This window comes from Mesoplodon densirostris, chromosome 17 (genome assembly GCF_025265405.1).
Source record: "Mesoplodon densirostris isolate mMesDen1 chromosome 17, mMesDen1 primary haplotype, whole genome shotgun sequence".
NCBI lineage: Eukaryota > Metazoa > Chordata > Mammalia > Artiodactyla > Ziphiidae > Mesoplodon > Mesoplodon densirostris.
The window spans coordinates 5,306,866-5,323,225 of record NC_082677.1 but is presented as its reverse complement, the minus strand read 5'-3'; the positions used below and the strand labels follow the sequence as shown (position 1 = coordinate 5,323,225).

At 44.4% G+C, this 16,360-nt stretch overlaps 1 protein-coding gene and 1 pseudogene across 1 annotated transcript in view; one reads left to right on the top strand and one right to left on the bottom strand.

Moving 5' to 3' along the window:
• Positions 1–13,738, top strand: part of FLT3 (fms related receptor tyrosine kinase 3) — a 108,762-nt gene extending 95,024 nt beyond the window's left edge. Inside the window, exons 20-25 of the mRNA XM_060080300.1 lie at positions 1,373–1,500; positions 4,682–4,804; positions 6,640–6,751; positions 7,067–7,166; positions 7,635–7,740; positions 13,603–13,738. Coding sequence (XP_059936283.1) covers positions 1,373–1,500; positions 4,682–4,804; positions 6,640–6,751; positions 7,067–7,166; positions 7,635–7,740; positions 13,603–13,725 — 692 coding nt within the window. The 3' untranslated portion in view covers positions 13,726–13,738. The remainder of the gene's footprint in view (positions 1–1,372; positions 1,501–4,681; positions 4,805–6,639; positions 6,752–7,066; positions 7,167–7,634; positions 7,741–13,602) is intronic.
• Positions 2,934–4,526, bottom strand: LOC132477766 (large ribosomal subunit protein eL29-like; annotated as a pseudogene).
• Positions 13,739–16,360: the final 2,622 nt, after the last annotated feature.

Here is a 16,360-nt window from a genome sequence, read left to right as displayed (position 1 = left end):
TTCTCTAGTTGTGGCAAGCGGGGGCCACTCTTCATCACGGTGCGCGGGCCTCTCACTATCGCGGCCTCTCTTGTTGAGGAGCACAGGCTCCAGACGCGCAGGCTCAGTAATTGTGGCTCACGGGGCTAGTTGCTCCGTGGCATGTGGGATCTTCCCAGACCAGGGCTCGAACCTGTGTCCCCTGAATTGGCAGGCAGACTCTCAACCACTGCGCCACCAGGGAAGCCCTAGTAGTGTGAATTTTATGTCGATGTTTCTACTAATAAACACTGAGAGCTATTTTATTTGATCAGGTTATTCTTTTTAAAAGTCATAAATTGGGACTTTCCTGGCAGTTCAGTTGTTCAGACTCTGCGCTTCCACTGCAGGGGGCATGTGTTCAATTCCTGGTTGGGGAACTAAGATCCCACAAGCCACACAGTGCGGCCAAAAAAAAAAAAAAAAAATTAACTAGAAGAACATTAAGGACTTGCCTGGTGGCGCAGTGGTTAAGAATCTGCCTGCCAATGCAGGGGACACGGGTTCGAGCCCTGGTCCGGGAAGATCCCACATGCCGCGGAGCAATGAAGCCCCTGCGCCATAAGCCCCTGCGCCACAACTACTGAAGCCCGAGCGCCTAGATCCCATGCTCCGCAATAAGAGAAACCACCGCAATGAGAAGCCCGCGCACCGCAATGAAGAGTAGCCCCTGCTTGCTGCAACTAGAGAAAGCCCGTGCACAGCAACGAAGACCCAATGCAGCCATAAATAAATAAATTTATTATAAAAAAAAAACTTTAGTGGTGTCACACACACAATGAGGAGTTTCATTCCCCTTTAAAAAAAAAAGAACATTAAGTGCACAAACAGTTCATAAAATGTAGTAGATAATTGGTAATTCTTTTCCCAGTGTGACAAAACTACCTAGTGCAAAAGAAACCCCTGACTCATCCCAGAGAGCTGGAGAATTCACTCCTCTAACCAAAGAGAACCTTTAGGTGACACTTCCTGGGCTGAACAGTTCTCTGCATAAATAGGTTAGCCCTGGTGCCACCAGGAAGATGATGTCGTAGTTCCATTTGTACATGAGGTGCTTACAGAGATTTATAAGACAACTTCTTTTCTTTTTTTTAATTGAAGTATAGCCGATGTACAATATTATATAAGTTACAGGTGTACTATATGGTGATTCACAATTTTAAAGGTTGTACTCCATTTATAGTCATTATAGAATATCAGCTATATTCCCTGTGTTGTGCAATATATCCTTGTAGCTTACTTTATACATACTAGTTTGTACCTCGAAGTCCCCTTCCCCTATCTTGCCCCTCCCCCTTCCATAAGGCAACTTCTTTGTATTTTGGCAAAAATGAGGACCAGTTGTATTTTACAGATGAAATTGAATACGAAAACCAAAAGAGGCTGGAGGAAGAAGAGGACTTGAATGTACTTACCTTTGAAGATCTTCTTTGCTTTGCATATCAAGTGGCCAAAGGAATGGAATTTCTGGAATTTAAGTCGGTAAGCTCCTTTTAAAAAACGAAACTCACAATACCAACAACAAGAAGATAATTTTGAAGAAGAGATGTGGGGTTTTCTTTTTTTCTTGTTTATTTTAACTTGCAGCTCCTTTCCCTCCCGTTCACAGTTGGAGTCACCTAGGATGTTACATGGGCTCTTGGCTAATTATAGTATAAAGGTCAGGGATCCCTTATAAAACGATGGTTATCACAGCCCTCCCAGACGGTCCAAAGTCCCTGAAGCTTCCCGAAGTCCTCAGGAATCCCTCCTCAAAACCAGGTGTAGCCCTGTCGGGCAGTCACTTCAGGTTGTTTAGACTGTGTCCTACCTTTGACCCAGGGGGTGAGCGGAGGCTCAAATCCCGGGTGCCCTTCAGGCCAAGCCAGCCGCGCAAGGCACCGGTGTCTCTTTGAGAGTTTGCTGTGGGCTGGCAGCAGCCTGTGGGTCTGCTAATCCCAGGTCCACTGGGGCTGTGATGTGAAGACCTCAGGGCCCCCTCCCACCGTGGACTCTACCCCGGTTTTGCATTCTTTCTATAATATTCTTTCAGTCCTGCTCTTCTCTGACATTTCAGACGTCTGCTGCCTGTGAACCGATTTCCGCCATTCGTCTGGCTACTTCCTGTCCTCGTTTTCTTCCCTTCCTCTACTTCTCTTTATTTCCCCAACGTTTTCCTCTCCTTTTCCCTTTGGGCTCCTAGCCTCTTCCTCTCCCTCCTCCACTGCCCTCTCTTGGCCTCCTCTCTCCTCTTTCTCCCTGAATTTGGAAAGAGTAATTTCAGCTGTATTTTTCTTTTTCTTTAAAAAAGTACAGTCTCCAATATAACGTATTACATCAATTATATCCCAGTTTTAAGAAAAGATTAATGTGAAATAGATCAATAGCTTTGAAGAACAAGAAAAAAATTCTATTCAGGAGAGCAACCAAACCATGAAACAGGTTAAGATAAACAAGAAACACCTAAGATCTGTTTCTTTCATGAAGAAACCTGTGAAACTTGATTAAAGGGCACAAAGGAAGAGCTGAATAAATGAGTTCTGTTTTGTTCATATGGGAGAGATTCACCGTTTAAAAGAGAAGTCAGTTCTCACCAGATTAATCTGTGTATTTCTCACAACCCCAGTTAGAATCCCAAGTTTTTTTTACACTCATGGATATTGAAAGTACGTGTTGCTGTCTTTCATTTCTCTCTCCCTTTCTTTCTTCCTTCCTTCCTCCCTCCCTCCCTCTCTTCTTTCTTCCTTTCTCTCTCTCTCTTTTCTTTCTTTCTTTCTTTCTTTCCCTCCTTCCCTCCCTCCCTTTCTTCCTTTTTACTGACAGATCCTGCCTCAGGTTTATTTGTACCAATAGCACAGGAGGACACCAGCCCCATGCAGACAGCAGCCCAGGGGTCACACCAGTCCTTCTGTTCCCACATTGGCAGATAAAGGCTTCTATTCCGGAGCCTTTGTGAGGGCCTAGGTATCTTTGGGAGCCTGAGCCGGAGCCGGAGCCGGAGCCGGAGCTGGAGCTGGAGCCGGAGCCGCAGCTGCAGCCTTGGCCTTGGTTTGAGCCTTGGCCTGGGACTTTGGCCAGCAGAACCTGAGACCCTTGGCGATGCGGGAACGTTTCTTGAGCTTGGGGTGGGCAATATAGGCAAGCTGACTGAGCTTGTGGCTGCTGCCTTTGGGACCTTGGGTTTGGCCTCCTTGGGCTTTACGAGAGCCTTGACAGCTTCAGCAGTGCACACGTGGCCCTGGCGTTGCTGCCCTGAATCTTCTTCAGGCCCTTCTTGTTGTGCTTCTTGGCAGAGGGCATGTTCCTCGGGAACTCAGGGTCCACCCCCTTAAGAGATAGTTGTGATCAGGGTTTCTTGATGCCATTTCCGTGCCATTCTGGGGACTGGCTGTGCGTGCTGTGGTTCTTGGACTTGGCCACGTCTGCACCGGGGCCCACAGATCCCGAAGCACCTGGGACGGAAGGGAAAGAGCCGCCATCTTTACTTTTCTTTTCCACAGTCGGGCGTCCTCGTACTTGCTCAACACTGAAAAGAATCACTGTCTCAGAATCCTTCCCCACCCCAGTCCCCGGACACTTTCCTCTCCTCGTGTTTCCTGCCGGCTGTTGGAGTATGTCTCCTCTCTCACCTCTGCGTCTACAGTAGCACTGTCGCCAGTTTCTTTACAGACATTGAAAGCATCTGCCTAGACGGTCCAGCCCGGTTGCTGCCTGTAGTTAAGTAAATTCTCAAACTACTCACGATTGGAGGTCAAGGGGCACTGCCTTTTCTCCCCCTGGGCTTGTGATAATAAGAATGTTTTGAAGTTTATCTGGTTTCTTGCAACTCTCCCATTTTCCCTTTAGGCCGTCCCCGTTCTCTAATTGCGTTAAGTGGGGGCTACTCTTCGTTGTGGTGCGCGGGCTTCTCATTGCGGTGGCTTCTCATTATGGAGCACGGGCTCTAGGGCGCACGGGCTTCAGTAGTTGTGGCCCACGGACTCAGCAATTGTGGCTTTCAGGCTCTAGAGCGCAGGCTCAGTAGTTGTGGCGCACAGGCTTAGTTGTTCCACGGCATGTGGGATCTTCCTGGACCAGGGCTTGAACCCGTGTCCCCTGCATTGTCAGGCAGATTCTTAACCACTGAGCCACCAGGGAAGTCCCTGTTCCTTTTAAAATCTTCCTCTGTGGAGTTAATTTTCTTGCCAAACCACTCGAATTAAAGTCACGTCATCTCTCAATTCAGGAACTGTTTCTAATTCCACCTTAGTCAACCTTCCCAAACTTCTAGTATTTTCCCTCTTTTTTTAATATTATGCCAGTATATTGCCAAAGGTATTTTCCCATCAGAAAAGACATTGTCTCCACCCCACAGAAGAGTGCTCTGAAAACCCCTTGAGAGGCCCTGCTGCTGTGTCTCTTATTTATAGCAAGATATGCACCTTGCTAGGGTTGACCTGCTTTCTCAGAACCCGGCCCCTTTGGCCTCTGGGAATGTTCCCTAAGCAGCACCAACGGCTGAAGAATTGTTCACGCACTTAGTTACACATCGTGATGATTGCTCAGGGCCCAGTAAAGATAAGACACCTCGAGGAACTACAGTTTTGTCATCTGTAACTCCTACTGAACTTGAAATGAGAAGAAAGATTATACTCTGTGATAATCTACATCATGGTAAATAACACTCCCAGTTTGTTCCTTCTAGTGTGTTCACAGAGACCTGGCCGCCAGGAATGTCCTTGTGACCCACGGGAAAGTGGTGAAGATCGGTGATTTTGGACTGGCTCGGGACATTATGAGTGATTCCAACTACGTGGTCAGAGGCAACGTGAGACTGCTGCTTCTTGTGTAGTTTTATCCTGTTATTTTGTGTTTTTGTCATCACTGCTCTAAACATCTGCGCTCACTGTAGTGCATTTGTGATTTATGTTAACCTCAGAAAACTTCCTCCCAGCAGTTTGCTCTCTTAGGCTTCAAAGCTTTTTCTGCAGCTTCACGAAAATATTCCATCTGTAATAAAAGTTGAGCAAAATAGCATCGCACCTATCAATTAGGGGCCTTTGAGTGCAATCCACACTTTAAAAAAAAAATCTCATTACTTAAAACTTATTTCAGTTCCTTAATCTATAAAGTGACTATTGAGTTATGCTTTCAATTATGGGAATAGGTAATCGTTACAAGACAGCATTTTAAAAATACAAGTAAATTAAATATTAAATATACATTTTAAAAAGGGACAGTATTTAAATCAAATGTTAGTTAATGAATATTTGTCATCCTCTTACTGTTACACAGGGAGACCTAAAACATCACTGAATCTACTTGTTAAAAAAACCTAAGGACACATGTGTCACTTATAAGAGAACTACTAAAAATACCAGATGATAAAATTGTGTGTAGTTGAAAGAGTATGGTTTTTAAGAATTACAATGCCTGGATTTAAGCCCCTGTTGTTCTTTTTGGCTGTTCATTTTTGTGATTTCTCTCTGCTGTATTGCCCCTACTTGTGAAGTAATAATAATAACAAATGCTGGTATTGTGCTTACCATGTGCTAAGTGCTTTTCTAAGTGCTTTACGTGTGTTGACTCATTTGGTCCTCAAAGTACCCGTTTGTGGTTGAGGAAACTGAGGCACAGAAAAGTCACTTGCTCATGATTACACAGCACATGGGGTAGAACATGAACGGTCTGAGCCCCACGTCTATGCACGAGCATGATGCTACAGTGTTTCCCATGAAGGAGTATTCACTTACCTCATAGCGTTTATGGGAATAAACCAACCAAACTCCGTTGTCCAATACATGTTGCAAATCAAATTAAACTGTGTTCCCAGTAGAATCAAACACACAGCTGATTTTGGATCTATGCTTCCCTCATTGTAGCTGCAGTCTTAAATAGGATGAACTAATAGTGGCTATGAAGTTTCTACCCTACTAGCTGGTGGTTTCTTAAGCAGGAAAGGGAATTCCATTTGGAACCATGATTAATCCCTTTAATGAATCAAATTAACCAGACTAGCCTGCTTGATTCTCCCAGCTCATCCTTTTGAATAGGATTTAAAACAGGGTATCTTTCTTGAGCTTTGATTTTACTTGGCAGATTAAATGTGCACCGTTAAGGGCTCTCAATCCCTGAAAAAGAAAATACTACAGAACGCTCAGCCCCAGGAACCTCCCCGTCCCTGTGTCTTGATTCTAACCTGAGGCTGTACTAATTCAAAACTCCCCTTTCATGCTACTGAGAATTACTAAAGCCACAGAAACCGCCGGGTGTCATTTCTGGAAGCGATGACATATGCTCCCCCCATCACATTCTTGTGGGTGGCATTTCCACTAAAATTCTTCCAAGAAATGCCTTAACAGAATACTCCACTTACCCCTGGGGAAGTGCCTGGCTACTCAGCAGGAAGCGAGTGTCTACTGTGAAATTTACCAATGCCAAGTGCAAGCTTGGGTTTTAAAGAAATAAAATTTGTTTAAGGCTACTATGTTACAATATTAATTTGAAAGTGAAAAAAAGGCCACTTGAGGAATATGATTTTCTCAAGGAAGCATTAAGTGTGGCCTTAGGGAGAGAATAAAAGTGATCACCTAGCTAACGAGAAAAGAAGGAATGCTTGTACGTGGAAAATTCACCACTGATCTCTGCTTGGATTTTACACAGGCCCGTCTGCCTGTGAAGTGGATGGCTCCTGAAAGCTTGTTTGAGGGAATCTACACAATTAAGAGCGATGTCTGGTCATACGGAATATTACTCTGGGAAATATTCTCGCTTGGTAAGACTTGCAGTTCCGTGAGCCCAGGGCTTCTGCACTCCGCCCCCTCTGCACTCCTCCCCCACTCCTAAGTCAAAGGGCGGAAGAAATGCCATGACCCAGAGCCCGCCTAGTCTTACTTCTGTGGCAGCCTGAGCCCCTTTATTTTTACGTGCTGGTGTCCGTTGGTCTGTCCTGCCTGCCAGAACGTGGCTTCTCCTGCCCAGCACCACAGTGCTGGCCCAGGGAGCCACAATCCATCGTGTTTGCCAATTGAGTGAATAAGAAACAACTGAAGGGTGAGTGGATGGTTATATGCCCTCTTGTTTTTCTCAGGTGTCAATCCTTACCCCGGGATTCCAGCTGATGCTAACTTCTACAAACTCATCCAGAGTGGATTTAAAATGGATCAGCCATTTTATGCCACGGAAGAAATGTAAGTTTAAGTCAGACCGTAAAGTGGCTGAAATCGGAAATGTACAGCCTGTCTAGTTGCAAACCCATGAGAAAAAGAGTAAAACTCTTTAGTGTGAAGTTCCCATGATTCCTCTTAAGAAAAGGAAAGAAAAGAAAAGCAAAGAAAGGAAAAGAAAAGGAAAGGAAAGAAAACTCTTCCTTTTGGTTTCAGGGATTTCTGAACATAACTGAATGTTTTCTGGGTTTCAATTCCTTTACTTGAGGGACCCTTCTCCTGAATTCTGGTTCACACTGTATTTGTCAAAATGCATCATATAGTTTGTCCTTTCTCATATGAATTCAAAATCTAAGCTAGTACTTGCCTCAGGACAAACATGCCACAAACAAGTATCTCCACAGCAATAAATGGTGCTTCGTTAAGTGGAAAGTGACCCATTTTGCTTCATTCAGATTTCCTAACTTGCTTCTTCTTCGGTTGTCTTTACAGATACTTTATAATGCAATCCTGCTGGGCTTTTGACTCTAGGAAACGGCCATCCTTTCCTAACCTGACTTCATTTTTGGGATGTCAGCTGGCAGATGCGGAAGAAGCGGTAGGTAGCAGCACAGCATCTTATAAAGTATCGTTAGGAAGGAAAGAACTCTGGAACTCAGAACACTCATTGCTGATTTCCTAAGTGCCAAAGGTACCAAGTTGCCTTCCTCATCACAACTGGTCTAGGTTGCTCTTTAAAAGTTGTATGGGGTCAAACTCATAATCCTAAACTCAAAACAAAGGGCCACCCATTCTTCATCAATATAATTAGATTAAGAAAAGCATTCAGAAAAGTAAAGCTCCTCTTGTCCTGAAAAAAAAAAAAAAAAGTTGTATGGGGTTAGATATACTTACGGATAAGTGTTTTTAGGGGGAAAGAAAAAAAGAAAAACTTTTCCTGAAGATTTTAGCCAATTGATTAAGAAATTAAATGCTTTTAAGTGACCAGTGCTGAGGACCAAACAAATAAATAAAACGTAATCCCTGACTCCAGAAGCCACTGACTTTACCTAATTCAACATGAAGGTTTTGTGTGGAATAATCATACAACTCAATCATGCAATCGAGTGGAAAGAGCATTGACCTGGAGTCCTGAGAGCTTAATACCAGCACTGGGCCTTAGTTTTCTTACCTGTAAAATGGGTTGCTAAGCTAGATGACCTTTGAGCTTTGGGAACTGGGAATTACTTTGCTGACTCTCACCCTTAACAGTACCACCTGATGTAGTTAGAGGAGCCATCCCCTAGACCAAGTGAACAAAGGAACCTGGAACTCCCAATACCTCGGTTCAAATCTTGGCTCCATTGTTTGCTTCTGATATGAGTTAATTAAGTCACTCAATCTTTGGGGGAGGGGTGGTCTCAGTTTCCTTATCTGAAATATGGGATTAACAAATCTTTGTGGATTTGTAAGGACTAAATAAGGTGATGTATGTGAAAAGACTTAGCACATGGGGAACACTTAGCAGGTGATAAATGTTAGTTAAATATGAATCTGAGTCTTTAAATGGATTGTCCGTCCACTTTTTCTACATTATGAGGAGTCCGTTTTCAATTCTGTAGTCTTTCCAGAGACCTGTGTGGATGGTATGTGTCTTCTCCTCCTGTTATGATTTTTTTTTAAATCACATATGGAAATTCAGCATTGTCAGGGAATTAGGACAAATAGGAGAGCTGGAAAGCCCCCAGGGGACTCACAGGCTACAGAGCAGATGACTTGTAAACAGTTAAGGACACTGTAAAATAAACCGAAAGCAGAGTTTTATAGAAAAACAAGTAATGAGTAATTTTTACTCGTTGGGCAGTTGGGTGTGGCTCCATAGCGGTGTTATTTGAGCTGAGCTGTGAAGACTGAGTGGATTTTGGCTGCTCACTGGGGGATGGGGGTTAGCAGGGTGCTCCAGGCTGGGTGAGTAACATAAATAAAGGTTCAGAGCTGAGAAAGTAGAATGGAAAATAATGGGTTGTAACTAAAGTATAGGGTGAGTGGGGACATGTGAAGGAAAACAAGACTGCAGAGCTGGTGTGACCAGCAGGGAGGGTCCACGGCTGCTGAGGCGCCCTCGGCTTTGTTCAGGACGACCTTGATCTGGCCAGAGTTCCCCTTTCACATCCCCACACCCACAGGACGTCCCAACCCGCTTCCCTCTGTTCGAGGGGCCCCAGAGGTATCAGGCATGGATGAATTGCAAGATCCCCGTGGATGAGGATTCAGCTGAGGGCATCTGTGCTCCAGGACCATCCTCCACGTTTTCCCCAGTCTCCTCCACTCCCTGCCCCTCGCGATGGAAGGTTCCTTTCCCTCCCAGTATCAAAGGCGCTGAGAGCACGCTGAAACACCTTTAGCTAAGTTAGAGGACGGGACCCCTTGGGTGAGATGAGCACCCCAGGAGGAGCCCCTTACTCCTGCAGGTGCTGTGGGCTCAGTCCAGAAGCCTGGGAAGCAGACACTGGGTTTCGGTCCCCACTTGCCGCTTGGCTGGTCACCTCTGAGGCAGGCACATCCTGCACAGCGATGCCAGGCAGCTCCACCCACAGTGGGCAGGCCCCTGCCCTCCGCCTCTTCTCTTCACATCTCCTAACATGTCACGTCCAGTCTCTTGGGTGGGAAAACAGGCCAGCATGCCTGGCGCAATCTTTCCTTGCACCCACGTGAATGGTTTTTGTAGAATCTCTGTCTCGGCTTCATTTACAGACCAGGAAGGAAGATGGTTCTTGGAGGACAAGTGAGACGGGGAGGGAAACACATCTAGAAATTTCAGGTTAACACTTTAGATCTAACCCAACCCTGATGGTGTGGAGTGAGAGCAGGGAGGTCACTGAATAACACGCTAAGGCATTATTCAGACACTGATGAACCAATGAGATTTTTAGAATGGACAGACATGCTTCGATATCTGTCTTTGATAAAGACCCAGATCACTAGGTATGGTGACGGATATTAACTAGATTCTTGGGTGATTCTTTTGCAATATATACAAACGTGAATCACTGTGATGTACGCTTGAAACTAATTTCAAGTGTAACAACATGTCGATTATACCTCGATAATTTAAAAAAGAGCCTGATCAAATAGCTTCCCCTCTCCAAATTCTTCCCTAACTTCCGATTTCAGGTTCCTTCTTCTGAATCCCCTAACACTTTGTCTGTCCCTCTACATGACACTCAAGTCATGCTGTGCGATAGTTTTGCTTTGTGGGTCTGTCTGCCTCATCACTAGATTTGATCCACGAGGGCTAGGATGATGTGCTCTCATCTTTACGTCACCTGATGTCACCCCATTGTCCGGAGACAGTAACTGGCTATTAAATAAATGAACGAATGTCAACGTGAGAGTAGGTTAGTGACCACATCTGTTTTGTTCTCCATGGTATACGCAGCTGTAGCATCATGCTTAGTTCTCTCAGCTGTAAAATGTGCTGCTAAGCTACATGATCTTAAGGGGTACTAAGCAAATATTCCTGGATGGAGGGAAGGAAAGGATGCATAAAAGTACGTTCAGGAAAACAAAGGCAAAAGAGAGAAAGTAAGGACACGAGTTAGGGTCGTTCCCTGGCGGTCCAGTGGTCAGGACTCGGCACTTTCACTACCAGGGCCTGGGTTCCATCGCTGGTTGGGGAACTGGGATCCTGCGTGCCTCGGATGGCAACAGCAACAGAAACAAAGAAGGACACCGGTTAGGAGGTGACTGCAGCCGGAGAGGTGAGCAGACAGGGAGTGAAGAGATGATGAAGTGACAGTGGGATGAGGGAGGCACAGGCATGCCTTCTGCTTCCAGAAAGGCCCCTGAACTCATGCCATCTGTCTTCTCCTATCAGCCCCTATAAATTATGGGAAATATATACATTTTAAAGATAGAACTGGGGCTTCCCTGGTGGCGCAGTGGTTAAGAATCCACCTGCCAATGCAGGGGACACAGGGTCAAGCCCTGGTCCCGGAAGATCCCACATGCCGCGGAGCAACTAAGCCTGTGCGCTACAACTACTGAGCCTGCGCTCTAGAGCCCGTGAGCCACAACTTCTGAGCCCACGAGCCACAACTACTGAAGCCCGCACGCCCTAGAGCCCATGCTCTGCAACTAGAGAAGCCACCGCAATGAGAAGCCCACGCACCGCAGCAAAGAGTAGCCCCACTTGCCGCAATTAGAGAAAGCCCGTGTGCAGTAATGAAGACCCAACGCAGCCAAAAATATATAAGTTTATTAAAAAAAAAAGACAGAACTGAGGCCATAATGACCTCTGAAAGCAAGAAGGAGATCTTTGTGGACCAGAAATTATGGAAAATCCCCGAGACAATGAAAGCAGTTAAGACTGAAGAAGGAAAACCCAAAACAGAGGCTTCTTTGAAAAAACAAGGCAAAGTGCTTTCCTAAAAGGGTGGGAAGAGGTATAGATTCTGCAGAAGCTCTGTGGCGGGAGCAGCCACACTGTGAAATAAATACAAGAATAAAATGGGTGTTAAATATGTAAATATAACCACTGGTGAAGGAGAAATATAATACATAAGCTCAGATTCAGCAGAGAAGAAAAAAGGGACCCTAGAAAACATCAACCTAACAAAATGGAAAAGAGAGAAAAAAAAAGAATTCATGACAATAGAAAAGACAAAATGGCGAGGATTAGTAAGCTCATTTAAGGAAGAGAATTTCGGGCTTCCCTGGTGGCACAGTGGTTAAGAATCCGCCTGCCAATGCAAGGTACACGGGTTCGAGCCCTGGTCCGCGAAGATCCCACATGCCACGGAACAACTAAGCCCGTGTGCCACAACTACTGAGCCTGTACTCTAGAGCCTGGGAGCCACAACTACTGAGCCCACGTGCCACAACTATTGAAGCACATGTGCCACAACTACTGAAGCCCACGTGCCTAGAGCCCGTGCTCTGCAACAAGAGAAGCCACCATAATGAGAAGCCCGTGCACTGCAAGGAAGAGTAGCCCCCCCCCCTCGCAGCAACTAGAGAAAGCCCGTGCACTGCAACAAAGACCCAATGCAGCCAAAAATAAATAAATAAATAAAATTTTTTAAAAAAGAAAGAGAGGGGCTTCCCTGGTGGCGCAGTGGTTGAGAGTCTGCCTGCCGATGCAGGGGACACGGGTTCGTGCCCCGGTCCGGGAAGATCCCACATGCCGTGGAGCAGCTGGGCCCGTGAGCCATGGCCGCTGAGCCTGCGCGTCCGGAGCCTGTGTTCCACGACGGGAGAGGCCACAACAGTGAGAGGCCTGCGTACTGCAAAAAAAAAAAAAAAAAAAAAAAAAAAGAAAGAAAGAAAAGAAAAGAAAAAAAAAGAAAGAGAATTTCAAAAGTGGGTATGAACCATCTTCCACATCTCGGGCCCTGGAGCCCTGGTAAGGCTCTGGAGAAGAGCGTTCCCGGACCCAGAAGATAGGAGTAGGAATAAGTAAACCTTTCTGCAGGGTAGGCTGCTGATGTGACTCACAACTCAAAAGTGCGTCCTCTCTGGTCCAGCAATTCCACTTCCCTCATTTATTCCAAAGGCAGACAAGGTCACGTGTGCACTTTTCAGTTTATGTGATACAACCAATCCATCAAAATTTAACTATGGTACATCAGTACTGTGGAACCCTAGGCTGCCGTTAAAAAGATGAGACGTGCCCATGTGTGGTAAATAGTGAAAAGATGTAACACATGTAACATATGAGCAACGTATTTGTAATTCAAAACAAGGTTCTACAACAGAACCTACAGTCTGAGCCTCCTGACGCAAAATTGTGTGTGAACAGCAAGCTAGCTATAATGGTGACTTCGGCTTTTTTTTTTCTATATATCTTTCTATATTGCTTAGTTTATCTATATGAATGTGTATTAACTCTATAATGAAACAAAAAAGTAGAGCTGTTTTCATTTTGGACAAAAATTTTTAAAGTCACTAAACTCTCAAGTGAAAACCCAGTCAATTCTCTGTATTTACCGCATAAAGAACAGATTTTTTTGTGGCCTTTCTCTGAGTTTTTAAAAAGTTATCTTATTGAAGTATAGTTGATTTACAATGTTGGATTAATTTCTGCTGTATAGCAAAGTGATTCAAGTATACATATCTATACATTCTCTTCCATGATGGCTTATCACAGGATATGGAATATAGTTCCCTCTGCTATACAGTAGGGCCTTGCTGTTTATGCATTCTCTATATAAATGGCCTTTCTCCTTTATGGTTTTTCTGCATGGCCTCAGGATTTCTAGATTGAGATTTTACATCTAAAAGAAGAAACAATTATGAAATAAAATATTTGACTATGACTTGATTTCTCCATTAATAAAAGGATGAAATTTGCTTTGTCAATTAATATGTAGAATATCCTCTAAGATCTATGCATAATAAAAGTAACAATTGCCATGTAGGCATGTGACACATAAGTCTTCATCAGATGGTAATAAGTGTCCTGTCTCTCTCCCACATGCAGATGTATCAGAACATGGATGGCCATGTTTCGGAACGTCCTTCTGTTTACCAAAACAGGCGACCTTACAGCAGAGAGGTGGACTCAGGGCTACCCTCTCCACGGGCTCACAATGACGATTCCTAGAGAAACAATTTAGTCTTTAAGGACATCATCCCCCCGCCTACCTTAAACAGGCTGTAGATTACCAAAACAAGATTAATTTCATCACTAAATGAAAATATATTCTCAACTGCTGCTTTGCTGGACTTTTCTCTAGAAGCTCTCTGTATTTACTCTTGTTTCCAAAGGGACTTTTGTAAAATCCAGTCATTCTTTGCACAAGGCAAGAAGAGCTGATAATTAACTTTATCGGAGCATCTACCTACATCCACAGGCCTTCCCAGTCTGGCTTGAGTGAAAATTGTGTACCTGAAGTATAGTATATTCTTGTAAATACATAAGACAAAAGCATTTTGCTAAGGAGAAGCTAATATGATTTTTAAAATCTATGTTTTAAAATAATATGTAACTTTTTCAGCTATTTAGTGATATATTTTATGAATGGAAATAAAATTTCTACTATAGACATGTTCGTTATTGAATTGTTTACATGGTAGATTTAGGGTGAGACTTAACTGGAGTCACGAACCTACTGAAACCATGTCAGTTGTTTTGTTTGTGCCTGTGTGTATTTTTCCTATGGTGATGGCTAATTCCTTTGTCATATTTTTGAAAGGCTCTATGACTCCTGCCCCAGACTGTGTGAAGAACAGCCGATGTTCATGAGCTTTACAAAAAAAGGTGTCATACACTGTGTAGACTTCCAGAGCCTACTTTCATTAAAAAAAGACAAAAAAACAAAAACAAAAAAAAACAACATTATGCTAAGATTCACTCATGATATCACACGGAGCTGTGAATATACAATTACTACTATTTATTCATTTTCACATGATATTTGAAGTTTTAGGGGTTGGGTGGTGTGATGGGTTCACAGGTGTTCCTCACTGTATTATTATTTTTTTAATTAATTAATTAATTAATTTTTTGGCCATGCCATGAGGCATGCGGGATCTTAGTTCCCCGACCAGGGATCGAACCCGTGCCCCCTGTATTGGAAGCACGGAGTCTTAACCACTGGACCACCAGGGAAGTCCCCCTCATGGTATTTTACTTAATAACATAATTTTTGTATGTACCAAATATGATATTTAAAAGGCAATATTTTCTTAGGAGGGATGGCATTTATTTTATTTTTTAAATTTATTTTATTGAAGTATAGTTGATTTACAACGTTGTGTTAATTTCTGCTGTACAGCAAAGTGATTCAGTTATATATACACATTCTTTTTTATATTATTTTCCATTATGGTTTATCACAGGATATTGAATATAGTTCCCTGTGCTATACAGTAGGACCTTGTTGTTTATCCATTCTCTACATAATTGTTTGAATCTGCTAATCCCAAAATCCCAATCCAAGGAAGGATGGCATTTAAAATCCTTTTAGGGGAGCAGGTAGGGAGGGAAGGATTGGGTGTTTCGAGCCCCTGCCGCCGAGCCCTTGTAAGAATTTTGCCAGTAGGTGGCGCCCTGGGACTACTGTTTTCATTACCGCAGCCAGACTCCAGGACTCCAGCCTGTCCCTGGACAGACAAATTGTAAGAAGCAGAATTAAAGAAAAGGCCAATCAGTTGATTAGAAGGAAAAATAACCCTCTATGCAGACAACGTCAATTCATTTATTCACCAACCGTGGGAATGATGGTGCATTTTATGTGCATTATTTACACATTCCCGACCGTAATGGAGCAGCCTGGGGTCAGATTCTTTCCGAGGACCAGGTATTTACCACTCTATTCTACACCGTGCATTCACCTGCGCAGGGAATGCGCTTTTGAGCTTCTTCTTGGAGCACCTTCTCTGCTTAATGTTATCTGAGCCTGAACTGGCTTCCTATACTGAAAACAAAGACTGTTTCCTAGAGATTCCCAGAATTAAGAAAAACACCCTGAGGGGCTGGCCTGCAGCAGGGAGATACCTGGGTGACCTCTTATCACAGCTGCAGCACTTCTTCTCCCACCACAGCCGCTCGTGTTCCTTCCTGATGGAGCTTCTCTCTCTTCAGCTCCTCGTGAAGGACCTTCTCAGGAACAGATTTGTCTGAACTCGCCTGCCAGGCCCACCGTCGTTTTTGTCAAGCATAAACGACGTATCAGAATTCACATGTGCTACTGTCTGTACCACAATCACCATCAGCAACAGAAAAAAAAGGAGGAGCTCTTATCACCGAAAAAAACACATCTTTTTAGCTCCTGGAGACCCAACGTGGATTAAATTTCAAATTAAAGAGGCAGAAAAGTCTTTGATGATTTTTTTTTTTTTTTTTTTTTTGCGGTACGCGGGCCTCTCACTGTTGTGGCCTCTCCCGTTGCGGAGCACAGGCTCTGGACGCGCAGACTCAGCGGCCATGGCTCACGGGCCCAGCCGCTCCGCGGCATGTGGGATCTTCCCGGACCGGGGCACGAACCCGTGTCCCCTGCATCGGCAGGCGGACTCTCAACCACTGCGCCACCAGGGAAGCCCCTTTGATGATTTTTTTTGCACTAAAATATACATAGTATAAAATTTACCACTTTATGTATTTATTTATTTTTTTGCGGTACGCGGGCCTCTCACTGCTGTGGCCTCTCCCGTTGCGGAGCACAGGCTCCAGACGCTCAGGCTCAGCAGCCATGGCTCACGGGCCCAGCCGCTCGGCGGCATGTGGGATCTTCCGG